At 43.9% G+C, this 18,010-nt stretch overlaps 1 protein-coding gene across 1 annotated transcript in view; it reads left to right on the top strand.

Annotated features, from left to right (window-relative positions):
• The window catches only part of HNRNPUL2 (heterogeneous nuclear ribonucleoprotein U like 2), a 75,889-nt gene that overhangs the window by 5,484 nt on the left and 52,395 nt on the right, over window positions 1-18,010 (top strand). Inside the window, exons 2-3 of the mRNA XM_068261121.1 lie at window positions 572-701; window positions 15,991-16,061. Of these exons, the coding sequence (XP_068117222.1) occupies window positions 572-701; window positions 15,991-16,061 (201 nt within the window). The remainder of the gene's footprint in view (window positions 1-571; window positions 702-15,990; window positions 16,062-18,010) is intronic.

Genomic DNA, 18,010 nt, shown 5'->3' with positions numbered 1-18,010 from the left:
TGTCCCGGCAGGAAGTTTATACAGTAGAGCACCCTCTCGCAATAGTGTTCCTCTAAAGGTTATTATGCTGTTGCATGCACTGAAAGGGTACGACTGGCTGGATTACTGGGCCAGATGGTGAAGAACGGAGGGCCGAGGAGGATGGCTAGGTACTTCACCGACATCATACTTCAGAGCCAGGTAAGTATAAATACAGGATAAGCTTTGATCTGCACTTTAAAATACTGGACAACATACTCTTCACCAGTTGTTTCTTGCTGCAGTATGCAAGACTGTGGGCTCCCTAGAGTCTCATATCCACTTGCCTCTCTCACTGGCCGGTCTTTAAACACTGGGCTTTTCAGGTTACATGATCATATTTTTAATAGGGAAAAGCCTTATTAAACATAAAATGAACTTTGTGTAGACCAATGTGATGTCCATCCCAAAGAGAAATTGACAGTAGATGTGCATTACATTTGTACTTGTAGTGCAAAGGTATACAATATAACATTTTTTTTTTGCTGAGAATGTTTAAGTATATTTTATCATCTGCAATAAATATATATTTTTATTTTTTTGCGTTTTTAAGACTCAAAGAAGGATAAGAGGCCTGACTCAAAGAATTTAGGAGCTTTGCGCCAGGGAGTGAAGAGAGTGCGTGAAGAAGAGCAATGTGGCCGGACATTTCATGAATACAAAGAAGAGGGTTATTATAGCCGGTGAGATTGTCTATATCTTTTTGGCCTAATATGACTATGAACGTTCAATTTGATTTTATTTTTTTTTAGCCGATTTCTGTAAACTCTTTCCACTTTTGTTTTGGTCAGTGCCTAGTGCACATCCATCCCTGGCCTTGGTTAAAGCTGTTAAATTCTGTGCATGAGCATTTGCTTGTACTGGACATGCACAGTTCATGCATTCACACATGTTCCACATGAATGATTACACACAGCTGTGCTGTGAGCTTAGATGTGCAGAGACAGGAGACGGTGGTTGTGAGGACGCTGGTTAGGCAAGCTTGTAGCGGCAGATCTGTGTATGACTGCTGGACATTTGATGATTTTACACTGACATTACAGGAACCAGGAGATGAGATGTTGTAGGATATCTACAGGTATATATTACAGTAATATGCCATGTATTAGTTTTAGAATTTAAGAAACAGCATTCATGTACACCTTTTTTAAAAATAAGATAATTGCCTAAGGAGGGGGAAGGCTCTGGGTCCTATAGAGCCTTCCCATTCTCCTCCCAGTCTCTGCATTCCCCCACAGGTGCACCTGTTAGCAGTATACGACTGTTGGGTTGTAGACTTCTCTCTTCCGGGTTGCGCTGGCTTCGGCAGTTTTTGGAAACACTCAGGCTTCCGAAGACAAGCGCTCCATACTACACGTGTGTGCAGTACAGAGCCGCCGGTCTTTGGGAGCCCAAGTGCTTCCGAAGACTTCCAAAGTGTCCTGCGGTGGGAGATTCAAACAGAGAAGCCTGCGGGGGAACGAGAACAGGAAGGCTCTATAGCAGGGGTCCCCAACCTTTTTCGGCCCGGTAACCGTCCAAAATTTTTCTCTGGGGGGGGGGGGGGGGGGGGGGTATTCGCGGCGGCACAGCAAGCACAGTTGCCCCAGTATAGGGAGTCTAGGTACCCCGCTGCAGCTAGTATAGTGCCCCAGTATAGCTAGTATAGTGCCCAGTGTGCCCCAGTATAGCTAGTATAGTGCCCCATGATAGCTAATATAGTGCCCTGTGTGCCCCAGGATAGCTAGTATAGTGCCCCAGGATAGCTAGTACAGTGCCCAGTGTGCCCCAGTATAGCTAGTATAGTGCCCATGTGCCCCAGGATAGCTAGTATAGTGCCCCAGGATAGCTAGTATAGTGCCCAGTGTGCCCCAGGATAGCTAGTATAGTGCCCCAGGATAGCTAGTATAGTGCCCCAGGATAGCTAGTATAGTGCCCCAGGATAGCTAGTATAGTGCCCCAGGATAGCTAGTATAGTGCCCCAGGATAGCTAGTATAGTGCCCAGTGTGCCCCAGGATAGCTAGTATAGTGCCCAGTGTGCCCCAGGATAGCTAGTATAGTGCCCCAGGATAGCTAGTATAGTGCCCAGTGTGCCCCAGGATAGCTAGTATAGTGCCCCAGGATAGCTAGTATAGTGCCTAGTGTGCCCCAGTATAGTACCCAGTGGGCCCCAGTATAGCTAGCATAGTGCCCCATTTGCAGCTAATATAGTGCCCCAGGATAGCTAGTATAGTGCCCCAGTGTAGCCCCCCTCCCCCCGTGGCCGCCGCTTCTGTTACCTGCTTTGAGCTGGCGGCCACTTCCTGTCACAGATTCCCCGTAGCCGCTATGAGGAATGCAGCATCTCCTATTACAGCAGCGCTTCCTGCGCAGCTGCTGTAAGGAGGGAAGAAAGCGGGGCAGCGGCTTCCTGTAGCGGCGATCGCCGTTACCATGGAAACCGGCGCTGTCTCGCTTTCTTCCCTCCTTACAGCAGCTGCGCAGGAAGCGCTGCTGTAAAAGGAGATGCTGCAATCCTCAAAGCGGCTACGGGGAATCCGTGACAGGAAGCGGCCGCCAGCTCATAAGGTGACAGGAGCGGCGGGGGGAGGGGGGGTGAGAGGCCAGACCCGCTGCGGCCCAGCTGGCAACTGCCCACGGACCGGCAGTGGGCCGCGGCCCGGTGGTTGGGGACCCCTGCTCTATAGGACCCAGGGCCTTCCCTCTCCTTAGTCTGCTTCTTGATGTCTTGAATCGCTCCATTCATTCACTGGGTCGCAGGGAAGTGTTTCTTCTTTTTCAAGATGGCTGGAGAGCTGTGCTGTGACAGTGGAGTGGAGAGAGGCAGGGCACAGCTCGGAAAGGGTGGAGAAAGGTGGGGAGCGGTGTTCTTAACACCAGAGTGGGTGTACAGCTGGAGTGCTTTTCCTGCAAAGGACATCCCTTCCCCTATTGGATGCCGACAATCTGCTTGTCAGATTGTCTGCAATCTCAGGGGCACAGCAGATGGAAGGCGGGACAGAGCAGTGCAGAGAGGACACAGTGGCTTGTCACTGAGCAAGGAACATGCCTTTGTGTCCATTTGTAGAATAGTGTTTGCATAGGGTACACATTCAAGGCAACTGAGCACCTGGAACTAAACATAAATAAAATACAGTAAAACCTTGGATTGAGAGTGACTTAGTTTAAAGATAACTTAGAGACTCCGTAACAAAAATTGCATCCTGTTTTTTATCATCCTACAAGTTCAAAAAGCTATTCTGTGTTCTGGCTTACTGCAGCACTTTCTGCTATCACAGTCTCTGTAATAAATCAATGTATCTTTCCCCTGTCAGACTTGTCGGCCTGTGTCTGGAAGGCTGCCAAGTTCTTCAGTGTTGTGGTTCTGCTATGAACTCCCCCTTCCAGGCCCCTCTATGCACACTGCCTGTGTGTTATTTAGGATTAGAGAAACTTCTCTCTTCTCTTATCTTTTACAAGCTGGATAAATCGTCCTCTGAGCTGGCTGGGCTTTCATATACTGAGGAGTTACAGACAAGGGCAAAGCTGTTTGCAGGAAAAAAAGAGCAGCCTGAAACTTCAGTGCATGAGAACAGGGGGAAAGAAACACACAAATGATCTCTTGAGATTCAAAAGGAAGGCTGTATACAGCCGGATTGTGTATGGATGTATTTTCTATGTGTGGACATACTGTACATCAACCTACTTCCTGTTTTGGTGGCCATTTTGTTTGTTTATAAACAAACTTTTTAAAAACTGTTTTTAACCATTTTTAATGTGGCGAGGAGCGGCGAAATTGTGTCAGAGGGTAATAGATGTCCCCTAACGCACTGGTATGTTTACTTTTGTGTGATTTTTAACAGTACAGATTCTCTTTAAAGTAGAAAAAAAAAAAAAATGAACTCACCTGGGGCTTCCCTCAGCCCCCTGCAACCGATCGGTGCCATCGCAGCTCCGCTCCGATGCCTCTGCACCCGCCGGCAAACACTTCCGGTTTCGCCGTTACCGGCCGACAGGCATGGGAACGCGAGTGATTGTTCGCGTTCCCAGCCTGTATATCGCCCCTATGCTGCTATTGCTTCCTCCAGGAGCGAACAATCACTCGCGTTCCCATGCCTGTCGGCCAGTGCCGCTGAAACCGGAAGTGTTCGCCGGCGGGTGCAGAGGCATCGGAGCGGAGCTGGGAGGGCACCGATCGGCTGCAGGGGGCTGAGGGAAGCCCCTGGTGAGTTCATCTCTTTTTTTTTTTTTTTTTTTTTTTTTTTTTGCCTTTAGGCTCACTTTAAAGTGGATCCAAGATGAACTTTTACTCATTGCATAATTGTGTTCCTTTCCTATTTATAGGGCATTCCTCAAGCCAAATACTTTTTCGTTTTAATACTCTAATTCCCTATAAACTAAACGCCCACAGGTTTTCAGAGAGCCAAGGCACTTTCAGACAGTAGCGAGGGCTCATGGGAGCTCAGTCTGGGCAGGAGGAGGAGGTATTACTAGCCAGAGATTTCAGAGGAGGGGGAATAGTTTTTTTTTTTTTTTTTTTTTGTTTTTTTTTTTGCTCAAGATACAGATAAGCCTGCCCCTGTAATGTTTACAAACAACATGGCTGCTGTCATTGTATCACAGAAAGAAATAATCATATTCTATTTAATCTGTTTGCAGCTAGATTTGCTGTGTAAACTATCTAAACTTTAGATAAGATATAGACTAGTTACTTGTTGTTGATAGATTTTCATCTCGGATCAGCTTTAAGAGCGCTTTGCTATACAAGCGCAAATTATTGTGAAATTTTGATTTAATATACAAGCAAAAAAAATATACATGCATCACCCTTTGGGCCCATTCACACTAGAAACGCTTTTGTGAGCGTTTTGCGATTGATTGGCGTTTTTAAAATCACCCCATTCACTTTCATTAAAATCGTTGTGATTTCGCAATCGCATATGCGAAAATCGCTGAAATTTTTCTGCAATTTTTACTACATTTTAAAGCGGAATATAACCCTGCATTTCATCTTTGCTCTAAAACATTTACAACATATTATATGCAACCAGCTTTTTTTTTTTTTTTTACTAGACCAGCATTGGAAGGGTTAGGGCTTGTTTCCACTATTGCGGTGCGGAATCGCCTGGATTCCACTGCTGATGAAATCGCATGCGGATGCGATTTCCCATGCGTTTTTGCCGCGAATTCGCATAGGTGAGGGTATATGCGAATTTAACCATGTCACTGCCTGTTTGAAGTTACATTGGTACCTATGCGAATTCGCATGAAAATTCGCATACCATAGCCGCATGCGAATTCCCTATTAAATACATTAGCGGCGATTCGCATGCATTCCACTCGCAGGCGAATTCGTTGGCTCTTTTGTGCGTTTTTTAAACGCTGAAAAAAACGCACCTCAACAACGCTACAGTGGAAACAGGCCCACCCACTTGCATTACATGTGCGAATCTGCATGCGTTGGACGCATGCAGATTCGCGATAGTGGAAACGAGCCCTAATACACAGAGCTTGGAAGTTCAGTGCAGTGAAATGCAGACCCATCTGAACTTTTAGATAATGTTATCTTGAGTTTACTTAAAGGGGTTCTTTCGCGAATGAGGATAAAAATAAAAAGTGGTTTATGCATAAACTATTAAACATCTATCTAAAATAGTGTAAAAAGTAAAAAAAAAAAATGGTTTCATCACTACAACATGTAATGTAAATAGTGATGGCTGGGCGGCTAATCCATTTGTTAAGGGTGTTTTTTTTTTTTTTTTTTTTTTTTTTTTTACTTTTCACAACCATAACTCCTGCCTAAGTAGTTTTCAGTGGTATATCCCACTTCTAGCAGGAATTAGTTATAGCCCTAATGGCTGAGCTCCACTGAGCTGCTCACTATGTATTTACATTGTTGCTAGGCAACCAGAGGCTGTGCAGAGACTGGTTTGTGAAGTCATAAGCTGCTGGGAGAATGCATCAGTGCCATCTACACCATATGATTCATTATCAGATCAGATTAGATTCAATTTGATTTGATTCTTTGATTTGATTCAATCTGAAATGTCCGATTCATGATCCGATTCAGGGCTGGTTCAGACGGACGTTTGGAGGCGTTGCGTTTGCTGGCGTCGCGTTCAGCAGCGTTTGTGTGCGTTTGGATGCGGTCGCGTTTTTTCTTCCCCTAGGGGGACATTAGCCGTCGCGGTTAACCTCCCCTGGAAGCTACATGTAGCTTCCAGGGGCTCCTTGAACGCCAGGGAAAATCGGGACCCAAACGCCGCGTTTGTGTAAACGCGCTTGAAAGCTTGGTACAAACGCTCCCATTCACTTGAATGGGAGCGTTTAACACCAAGCCCTGAACGCTGGCTGTAAACGCTCTGCAAACGTCCGTCTGAACCAGCCCTCAATTTGAATCGGACATATCAGATGAAACCATTCATTTAAAAAAAAATAAAAAAAAAAAAATCTTTTTACACTATTTTAGAAGGATGTTTAATAGTTTATGCATAAACCACTTTTTATTTTTTTCCTCATTCGTGGAAGAACCCCTTTAAATGTATCAAGTGAGGAATGTGACACCTTCTGACTGTGGAGAAGTTGCTCCACACAGTCAAAGCATGTCTGCCTGAATGAATAAAACCAGGTATTTAAGGGGGACTACAGCTAAAAACTGTAAAATATGTGCACATATATACAAATAAGTACATTTTTTTTCCAGAGTAAAATGAGCCATAAATTACTTTTTCCTATAATGCTGTCACTTACAGTAGGCGGTAGAAATCTGACCGAAGTGACAGGTTTTGGACTAGTCCATCTGTTGATCGGGGATTCTCAGCAAGGCTTTTATTCTTCATAAACCTATTTCTGAAAAGATTTAAATTATGCTGGCCAGCTTCCCTGCTCCCTACACAGCAAATGGCAGTTGCTCTGTCCAACCGCCAAAAAAGTGTAGGGAGCAGGGAAGCTGGCCAGCATCATTTAAAGGGGTTCTTCTACGAATGAGGAAAAAAATAGTGGTATATGCATAAACTATTAAACATCCTTCTAAAATAGTGTAAATTTTTTTTTTAAATTAATGGTTTTATCAATATAAGATGTATTGTAAATAGTGACCTATGAAGGACTTGGAGGCTAATCTATTTGCTAGGGGTGTTTTTGTTTTGTTTTACTTTCTTTTACAACCATAACTGCTGCCTACATAGTTTTCAGTGGTAAAACCCACTTCTAACAGGAATCACTGTTATAACCCTAACTGCTGAGCTGCTGAATATGTTTACATTGTTGCTAGGCAACCAGACCCTGGTGAAGAGACTCCTTTTTGTGAAGAGGGTCATAAGCAGCTTGGAGAATCAGTCCCATCTACACCATATGATTCTTTGTCAGATTCAATTTGATTCGATTCTTTGATTTGATTCAATCTGACATGTCCGATTCATGATTCGATTTAATTTGAATAGAATTGAATCAAATCATGAATCGGCCATGTCTGAGTCAAATATCAATTAATCGAATCAAATTGAATCGAATCTGACAGAATCATATGGTGTAGATGGGACTGATTCTCCCAGCTGCTTATGACACTTTTTCACAAAAGGAGTCTCTGCACCAGGGTCTGGTTGCCTAGCAACAATGTAAACACATATTCAGCAGCTCAGCGGAGCTCCTCTATTGGGGTTATAACGGCGATTCCTGCTAGAAGTGGGTTATACCACTGAAAACTATGTAGGCAGCAGTTATGGTTGTGAAAAAGTGGGGGAAAAAAAAACACCCCTAACAAATAGATTAGCCTCCCAGCTGTCATCCGTCACTATTTACAATACATGTTATATTAATGAAACCATTCATTTTTTTTTTTTAAACTTTTTACACTATTTTACAAGGATGTTTAATAGTTTATGCATAAACCACTTTTTTTCCTCATTCGTGAAAGAACCCCTTTAAATCTTTTCAGAAATATCTTTATAAAGAATAAAAGCCTTGGTAGAAATCTGACAGAAGTGACATGTTTTGGACTAGTCCATCTGTTGATCGGGGATTTTTAGCGCCTACTGTAAGTGACAGCAACATAGGAGAAAACTAATGTATGGCTCACTTTACTCTGGAAAAAAATTGTACTTTTTTTATTTCTATATGCTTGCACATATTTTAAATTCTACAGGTTTTTGCTGTAGTGCCCCTTTAAAGGGGCACTATGCACATATTTTACATTTTAAAATTTTTCGCCATAGTGCCCCTTTAAAGGGGCACTACAGCGAAAACCTGTAAAATTTGAAATATGTGCAAGCATATACAAATAAAAAAAGTAAATTTTTTTTTTCCCAGCGTAAAATGAGCCATAAATTACTTTCCCTCTGTTGCTGTCACTTACAGTAGATAGTAGAAATCTGACAAACAGGTTTTGGACTAGTCCATCTCTCCATGGGGGATTTATTTATTTTCAAAAGCACTTAGTGAATGGCAGTTGCTCTGTCCAACTGTCAAAAAACTGTGTAGCGAGCAGGGAAGCTGGCCAGCATCATTGTTTAAATCCTTTTTTAGGGAATATCTTTATAAAGAATAAAAGCCTTGCTAAGAATCCCCTATGAAGGGATGGACTAGTCCAAAACCTGTCGCTTCTGTCAAATTTCTACTTTCTACTGTAAGTGACAGCATTATAGGAGAAAAGTAATTTATGGCTCATTTTACTCTGGAAAAACATACTTTTTATTTGTATATGTTTGTACATATTTTACATTTTTCACCATAGTGCCCCTTTAATAAAATGCAAAGTAGCTCACAAAGCAAAAAATTTTACTTTTGGGAACCTATAACTTCTAAATGAATACTTATGCACAAATGCAAATATGAAAACCATATGCCATTATAAAAAGTAGGAAAACATGTTTTTATTGAATATTATGTCAGGGTTTAAAACCGCTTTAATGAAAGTGAATGGGAACAAATTTTTTTTTTAAACCGCGAATCAATCGCATAACGCTCAGAAATCGCTTCCAGTGTGAATGGGCCCTTTGGCGCTGTAGGATTGTACTTAATTGTACTTAATCTGATTGTAGACTGTGCAGTCACATTTCCATGAAATCTTCAAAAGCAAGTGGGTCCCTGAGAAAACTGCAAATGGTCCATTCAAGTCACAAGCGCACATTCTATTGCAATACAAAAATTACATTTTAAATAGACTTTCTCCTCCACCAAATGGCTGGAGTCATTAATGGCCCATACTCACGAGGGACTTTTGTTGCCTCAACACGCGGCGCGCGCGTGTTGCGGCGACAGGTCGCCCGTGAGTATGGGCCGTCGCACGCGCGCGCGCCCCCGAACTGTCGCCCGTCGCTATGTCGCCATGCGATTGAAACTTTCAATCGCATGGCGACAGTCGCCGCTGCCCCCCCGCCGCAACTGTCGCTAGTCCGCGTGAGTACGCGGACTAGCGACAGCAACCTCCATTGAGGTTCACAGACCTTCCGGTGAGCTTCCGGCGGGGGGAGGAGGAACGTCAGCGACAGCTTCCGCCTTGCCGCTGGTCCCTCTTCCGCATGTGTACGCGGAGGGACCTGGCGAGAAGCTGTCGCCGGCCTGTCGCCCACACGCTCACGTGTGCTGGCGACAGGCGAGTTTTGCAGCCCGTGAGTACGGGCCATTAGGGACCTTTCCACTCAGAGGCAATTAGAAATCCCTTAGCAGTTGTTCAGAGAATTGCCCAAACATCCCTGTTGTGCCACTGGCCATAAATCGTCCACGTCACTGACAAGATATAAAAAAACAGGGTCTCTTGATGAAAGCTGTCAAATTCTCACGCCTAGAGCAAGCTCTGGACTTCAAAGACCCTTTATCTGATCTGGTAACACCCACCTGAGTTCACTAACTAGAACTGACCCTTCTGTAACCCAGAAATCAACAATTCTCATAATTTCTTAGTTTTCAAGCTTTTTAGGATGATCTGATGATGCACCGTTTTTCAGAGATTAAGTTTAATACACATTCTGGGAAACTTCCAGACTGATGGGATCTAAAATAATTTTAGTACGACAGGTTCAAAGTTCCACTGTATGACTACACCTGTCACACCCCTCATATATGATATCTGGGGATTTGTAACATTGTACTGAACATGGATATACCATGTTATACTTTGTGACCTATGGGCATGGAGAGACCGGGTAAAATGGGAATTGTGCCAAAATTTCTGTGCAGGCGGAACTGCCCCCTCGTCCAGTTTACACAGGGCTGGACTTGTGCGTTTCAGTTCTGCTGTGCCCCGGTCATCGACTGTCCCCACTGTAATTGCGGGAAGCGTAGCAGTGCGAATGCACAGAATACTCCAAGATGTTCTACTTCTCAGATAATGGTCATCATAAAAAAATTATATATACTCTGCATAGTCCACAAACATTTATTCAACCAATCAAAAAAAGTTACTTGTGTTGCTTCAATAAAGCAGTCCCCATATTTTGAAGACTCACTCACTCACTCACTCAGTGTAGCTGTGTCACTAATAGAGATGGTCATCAATTAGATGCAAATAATTCTGCGCTGATGCTGGTTTATGCAGATGTATGCACTCCCTTTGCTCATGAAATTAAATAATTTGACTATGAATTAAAGGGTACCTGAGACAGATGAAGAGTTTTATACATACCTGGGGCTTCCTCCAGCCCCCTTCAGACTAATCAGTCCCTTGCTGTATTCCTCCGCCACCTGGATCTTCTGCTATGAGTCTTGGTAATTCAGCCAGTAAGCGCAGTCCGGCCTTGTCCGGCCTCCCACAGCCAGCAGCATTGTGCACCTGCGCAATAGTCCTGCACAGGTGTAGTATGCTTCCGGCGGCGAAGTGTGACATGCACACTACACCCGACTGGCTCAAGTACCTGGACCCATAGCAGAAGATCCAGGTAGCGGAGGAGGATGGCGAGGGACTGATTAGCCTGAAGGGGGCTGGAGGAAGCCCCAGGTATATATATGTGTTCTCCCCAGGCTCTTTTAGCCGGGTGATCCACCCGGCTAGTTTTGGTGAGCACTCGGCTGTCAGCAGCTCCCCCAACTCCTATGCTATGAGCAGAGTTGCGCACAGAAGCACCTGCCCTGCATTCTCTCATCTCGCCCCACCCGGCTACTTTCTCATGCCACCTGGCTGGAAATAATTTCTGGGGAGAACACATTATATATAAAACTTTAATTTCAGGTTTACTTTTGTTACACAGTAGTACACTACATATGCACTCCCCACAGAGCTGCAGGGAATCCACTGAGAATGTTGTGCACATTGAACAGAGGTGTTGTCCATCACCCATAAGGCCCCATTCACACTAGAGCGTTTTTACGCGATTTCGGCAAAAACGCTACCGCTTTTTAAAAGCGCTAGCGTTATGAAACCCTATGGGCCTGTTCTTATTTGGGCGATTGGCACTAATTGCCCAAAAACGTGAAACGCAAACGCGTCGCCTGCACCATTTTCAGGCGATTTCCCGGCGGTCGCGTTTCAGTGCTATAGAAGCACTAAACGCGTTTGCGGCAAAATCGCCGCAGTGTTCAGTGATTTTTCGGAGTGAAATTGCATAAAAATCACTCCTGCAATAATCGCCGACATTTTGCGTTGTGTGAATGGGGCCTTAACCTGCTTCAGATTGTTCCTGAAGAATTAGTAATAGAGGAAGAATCCCCTCATTTTGCAGGGTACCTGCACCTCACTCATACATGTACCCATAGTCACATTGCCTAGGGCCAGATAGATGTTCTCTGTTCCCGTCTGTACCTTCTACAAGTACTCTTACCTAGGACTAGTTTCAGTCTATGACTATAAAAGTATTAGAGACAGAAGATCAGCTGGCTAGCCAGGTAACTGGTATTTGTTTAGAAATGACTAAATATGGCAGCCTCCAAAATATGCAATTTAGGAGTTGGTGGAATCCTAACCTGAGTCAGTACATTTTTGTACTGACTCCACAGCCCTGTTAACCCCCCTGGCGGTTTATCAAAATCCGCCAGGGGCAGCAAAGCAGTTTTTTTTTTTTTTGTTTCCATGTAGCGGCATCCCCCCAGCCCATCTCCTGGAGGGCTTCCCCCGTCGCTATGGCGACGGGCGGGATGTTGTCGTGACGTCAAAGGGGACTCCGATCCACCCCACAGCGCTGCCAGGTCTGGGGGGGGGCGCGGATCCACCCCGCAGGCAGCGCATGGGGTCGGGGGGGCGCGGATCGGCGGGTAGCGGCGGCGATCAGATTGCACACGCAGCTAGCAAAGTGCTAGCTGAGTGTAGCATAAAAAAAATTATGCAAATCGGCCCAGCGGGGCCTGAGCGGTGCCTTCCAACGGCATAGCCCGAGCTCAGCTCGGGCTTACTGCCAGGAAGGTTAATAAGGATCTACTTTTATATAAAACAAAGTATCTATCTGAGCAGATGCCCTAGGGAAAAAAAAAGTAAAAGTAAAACTTTTTAGCCTTCAAGTCCTGAGTTCATACCCGTGCTTGATTGACTATAATAATGGTGACGCAAATCTGGTAACGGGGGGGGGGGGGGGTTAGATCTGAAATTTTTTTTTTTTTTTCTCCTTACAACTCTGGAGGAATACATTACTAAGAATTACTGAAGTATAACCTGGTGGGGAAACTGTATAGCATAGTATATATTTGATTCTACTGTGCATCGATCTTACAGGTTTAATTCTGTTTGAACGTGGAATATATCGGTATCGCTGTACTTTTCACACGTCACAGCGAAAGACTCTAGGCACCTTTACTGTCTTCTCAACTATTGTAATTAACATTTCAACTGTTAGCAATAACTGGTGCGATGCTGAAGACAGCTACTACAGAAAAACTTTAGAAACCACCCAATATTTTGTCTCTAGCCACCCAGTCAAGTTGATTGATGTACCATGAGAGGTTGAAACCGCACAGACATTGGGAATGTAATGGTACGTACACATTTGCGATAACAATCGTTTGCAAGGAACGATAGTTACCAGACGAACGATTGGGATGCAGCGATCATCATACAAATTTTAACGATCGTTCTTGCAGAAAAGAACGATCAGAGGGAAATGTTGCGTACATACTTATATAAAATTTTAAAAAAAACCCACTAAAATGGAGTTACAATAGATAAATATATGATAGTTAACTTGAAAACAAAGTTTATTTGAAATATATAATGTAACAATCTTTATGGGCCATGCTACACAGGAAGTACGGAAGCTGGGCAGAATCCAACGCAGGCGCATTGGCCCTGTAACGATCGTTCTCGGCCGATGTCTGTACACACTATAGTTTTGTAACGTTTGTCGCTCGATACGATCCGTCCTGTTGGATTTTCTCATCGTGCTGATTTCGTTCGTCGTTGTACTTAATGATTGGTAACGTTTACCCGATTGTCGGCAGACCGATCGTTAAAGAGGACCTGTACTGAGTAAAATTATTTAAAATAAATACATGAGGTAACTTCAAAATGAACATTACATAGTTACCTTGCCATCAGTGCCTCTCAGAAGCTCACCATTTTCTTCTTACAGTGATCCCTTCCAGTTCTGACATTTTGTCAGAACTGAAATATATCAGTTGCTTTCAGTTACAGCTGAAAGGAGAACTGGTGTGTCCATGTTTCCCTTTGGCTCAATTGGGCGATGTTAGTTTAACTGTGTGCTGACCTGGAAGCTGTTATGGGCTAGTGGCTATTTTCAAAATGGAGGAAGGAGAATTCCATTGATCACAGCGGATAAACAGGACGCAGGAGAGGGAAAAATAGATTGAAGAGTGGACTACACAGGAGGTAAGTATGACTTGTGTATGTTTATTTTGACTTTTAATTTTCAGTTCAGGTTGTCTTTAAGCTGCGGTTTCAAACGACCATAGTTGCAAGTGTGTACGTACCATAAGAAAGAGAACTGCTGTTATTTTATGGTGCAGGTTAGATAGACTTGCATTCAGCTAGTTTGGATATCATGCAGATCTGTCACTTGCGTCAGAATACAGTGTTGTGTGTAGGAATTAGTCTATCAGTATTTGTTTTAATGCTGCAATTTTCTTTCTTTATGGGACATGGCACATCATCTGAGCACAAAGATCCTTCATACAGGAAGACTGATGAGCCATGACATAGCTGGTACTTTGGTAGTAGGAAAAGGGCAGGTTGCTGTCTTAAAGGGATACTGTAAGGTGGTCAGGGGAAAATGAGTTGAAGTTACCCGGGGCTTCTAATGGTCCCCCGCAGAAATCCTGTGCCCGCGCAGCCACTCACCGATGCTCCGGCCCCGCCTCCGGTTCACTTCTGGAATTTCAAACTTTAAAGTCTGAAATCCACTGTGCCTGCGTTCAGGGCTGTGAAGTCGGAGTCGTGGAGTCGGGCAATTTTGGGTGCCTGGAGTCGGGGAAAAATGCACCGACTCCGAGTCCTAATGAATTTGTAACTGTAATTAAAATAGAAAATATGATAAAATGTTCTATTTCTCAGATAATAGTCATTAAAAATAATGTGTATATATACAGTAATAGCTGTGCTTAGTCCACAAAAATGAAATAAACCAATCAAAATTAGTTACTTGTGCTGCTTCAATAAAGCAGTCCTCGTATTTTTAAGGCCAGATATACATATCTGATTGTGACTGTATATGATGTGTACACAGGAATCTCTTATATACTAAATAACATCTATGCTGTAATAATAAAGCCTGATGTGTAGCTGTGTCACTAATAGAGATGGTCAATGAGATGGAAATAATTCTGCATTGATGCTGATTTATGCAAATGTATGCACTCCCTTTGCTCATGAAATCAAATAATTTGATATGTTATTAAAATTTGGTTTGGTGACTACAAATTAAAGGGTAACTGAGACGGATGAAAAGTAAAGTTTTATACATACCTGGGGCTTCCTCCAGCCCCCTTCAGGCTAATCAGTCCCTCGCTGTCCTCCACCACCCGGATCTTCTGCTATGAGTCCTGGTAATTCAGCCAGTCAGCGCTGTCCAGCCGCATGCAGCTCCCACAGCCAGGAACGTTCTGCACCTGCGCAATAGTGCTACACACGTGTAGTATGCTCCTGGCGGCGGAGTGTGTGCATGCGCACTACGCCTGACTGGCTCAAGTACCTGGACTCATAGCAGAAGATCCAGGTGGTGGAGGAGGACAACGAGGGACTGATTATCCTGAAGGCGGCTGGAGGAAGCCCCAGGTATGTATAAAACTTTAATTTAATCTGCCTCAGGTTTACTTTGTTACACAGTAGTACTATACTCTACATATGCACTCCCCACAGAGCTGCAGGGAATCCACCAAGTCTGAAATTCCAGAAGTGAACTGGAGGCGGGGCCGGAGCATTAGGAAGTGGCTGCGCAGGCACAGAATGTCTGCTGGGGACCATTAGAAGCCCCGGGTAACTTCAACTCATTTTTCCCCGACCACCCTACAGTATCCCTTTAAGGAGAAACTCCAACCTAGAATTGAACTTTATACCAATCGGTAGCTGATAACCCCTTTTACATGAGAAATATAATGCTTTTCACAAACAGACCATCAGGGGGCGCTGTGTGACTGATTTTGTGCTGAAACCCCTCCCACAAGAAGCTCTGAGACTGCGGTACTTTTGGCAGTTTGTTACAATGTAACAAGGTTCACAGACAGGAAATGGCTGTTTACTGCTGTCTCTAACAGCCAAAACAGCTAGGAGCAGCTACATAACCTGCACACAGTAAAAATGTCATGTAATGTCAGAATGTAAATTGGGAAGAGGAAAGATTTTACAATGAGCAAACACTGACTAAATCATTTATACATAATTATGGTAAAAATGTAGTAAAAAAAAGTGCTTCATTTTCACTGGAGTTCCTCTTTAAATCTGGTGAAATCAAAGTTGCTGTGTAAGTGGATACGGCAAATTGTGGAGATGGGTTATCCTGGTCATCTGTTCCTGAAGTTGTGGTAACAAGGTTATAGAAAAATAACTTTATGGGCCTTTTCAACACACAATAGTTATGCTTACTTTTTTTTTATGTGACTTTCTTTTTATTTATTTTTTTATCCATTCTTTATCCTTGTAGTTCCAAGTCACCTGTACCTACTGTAGAGGCTACTGATGACGTGGAAGGTGATGTCCTGTGTCTTGATAAATGTAAGTGCTGTATTCTCGTGATTTCTTCTGAACCATGGTTTTAACCACTTCACAACTGAGGGGTTTTAGCACCAGAGCAATTTTCACCTTTCAGCGCTCCTTCCATTCATTCGTCAATAACTTTATCATTACTTATCACAATGAAATGAACTAGATCTTGTTTTTTCCGCCACCAATTAGGCTTTCTTTAGGTGGGACATTGTGCCAAGAATTATTTTATTCTAAATGTGTGGCCCCGCCTCCGGTTCACTTCTGGAATTTCCGACTTTAAAGTCTGAAAACCACTGCGCCTGCGTTGCCGTGTCCCCGCTCCCGCTGATGTCACCAGGAGCGTACGGCGCAGACAGACCATACTGGGCCTGCGCAGTACGCTCCTGGTGCCATCAGCGGGAGTGAGGACACGGCAACGCAGGAGCAGTGGTTTTCAGTCTTTAACACTCCTGGCGATTCATTTATTCTGCAAAATAGGCAGAAAACTTTTTTTTTTTTTTTTTGTCATGTAAAGCTACCAGTGGTAGCTACATGAAACACTAGAGGGCGCATGTGTCCCTCTAGTGCGATTGTCGCCAGCATCAATAGCAAACAGGGGAATGCGTATATAACGCGTTCCCCTATTTGGCTTCTCCTGTCGCCATGGCGACGATCGGAATGACGTCAGGCTCCTCCGATCCAGCCCTTAGCGCTGCCTGGGACTCATTGGTCCAGGCAGCGCAGGGTTCTGGCGGAGGCCTCTTCCGTCGCTGCGGGCGATCGCCGCTGCGTGCGGGCGATCAAGCTGTACGCGCGGCTAGCAAAGTGCTAGCTGCGCGTACAGCACTTTAAATGGGGCGAATCGCCCCACCAGGAGCTGAGATATCCTCTTGCGCGGCATAGCCCATTACCGCCAGGAAGGTTAAAGTCTGACCAGTTTTACCACCTCCATGTAGAATAAGGGTCAACAGATTTTTAAATCCTATGAACATATTGTGTAGGTAATCTCTCATACCTGTAGTTGGCCAATCAATCAAAAAGGTGTGTACTGAAGTGGTCTCCATGGACATGATCACGTAGTCAAGATCACTGAAAGTAGCACTGCGAACAGCAGAGATGCCACAGTGGTTAGCGGGCTGCAATCTAGTGGAATGCGGCCTGCAGTCTGTTTGCCCACCCCTGGTTTAGAGGGACCCTACACTGGAATAGTGGGCTATAAAAGATCTGGAAAGCTTCTGGACCATATAGAGCCTACGTTCTCAAAGCTTCTGGACCATATAGAGCCTAGGTTCTCAAGTACCCCAGGGGGTACTTCTGATCGTTACAGGGGGTACTTGGGCTTGATATACTTAACCAAGAATAACAAATTTAGGAGTTTTAGAAAATTAGAAATCTTATACATCAGAATAGTATTTTAGCTAATTAAAAGTAATAGTAAATGATTGGTAAACGTTCAGAACCAATTATGAACACTAAATATATATTTGTCAAGGGGTACTTAAGATGATGCTTTACTATGTTTACTATGCCAGGGGGTACTTGGTGAGTACAGGGTTTTAAAAGGGGTACATACCAATACAATTTTGAGAAACACTGGGATAGAGGCTTCCCAATACTGAAGTATGCAACCATATTTTTTTTTTTTTTCTCCCTCTTCATCAGGTTCTTTAAAGGGGAACTTCAGTCTAAACAAACATACTGCCATTAAGTTACATTAGTTATGTTAATTACAATAGAGAGGTAATATAATATTTTACCCACCCTGTTTTAAAAGAACAGGCAAATGTTTGTGATTCATGGGGGCTGCCATCTTTGTCATGGAGGCAGCCATCTTTTTGGTTGACAGGAGGTGACAAGGAGCAGGAGACACAGTTCCAACTGTCCAGTGTCCTGATCACCCCTCCCAGCTGCGCACCCTAGGCTTCAAATGTCAAGTTCAAAATGTAAAAAAAAAAATTGAACCAAAACAGCAGAACAAG

Source organism: Hyperolius riggenbachi, chromosome 11, assembly GCF_040937935.1.
Source record: "Hyperolius riggenbachi isolate aHypRig1 chromosome 11, aHypRig1.pri, whole genome shotgun sequence".
Taxonomy (NCBI): Eukaryota; Metazoa; Chordata; class Amphibia; order Anura; family Hyperoliidae; genus Hyperolius; species Hyperolius riggenbachi.
Note: the sequence above shows the minus strand (reverse complement) of the source record. Positions and strands in the feature narration are given on the sequence as shown.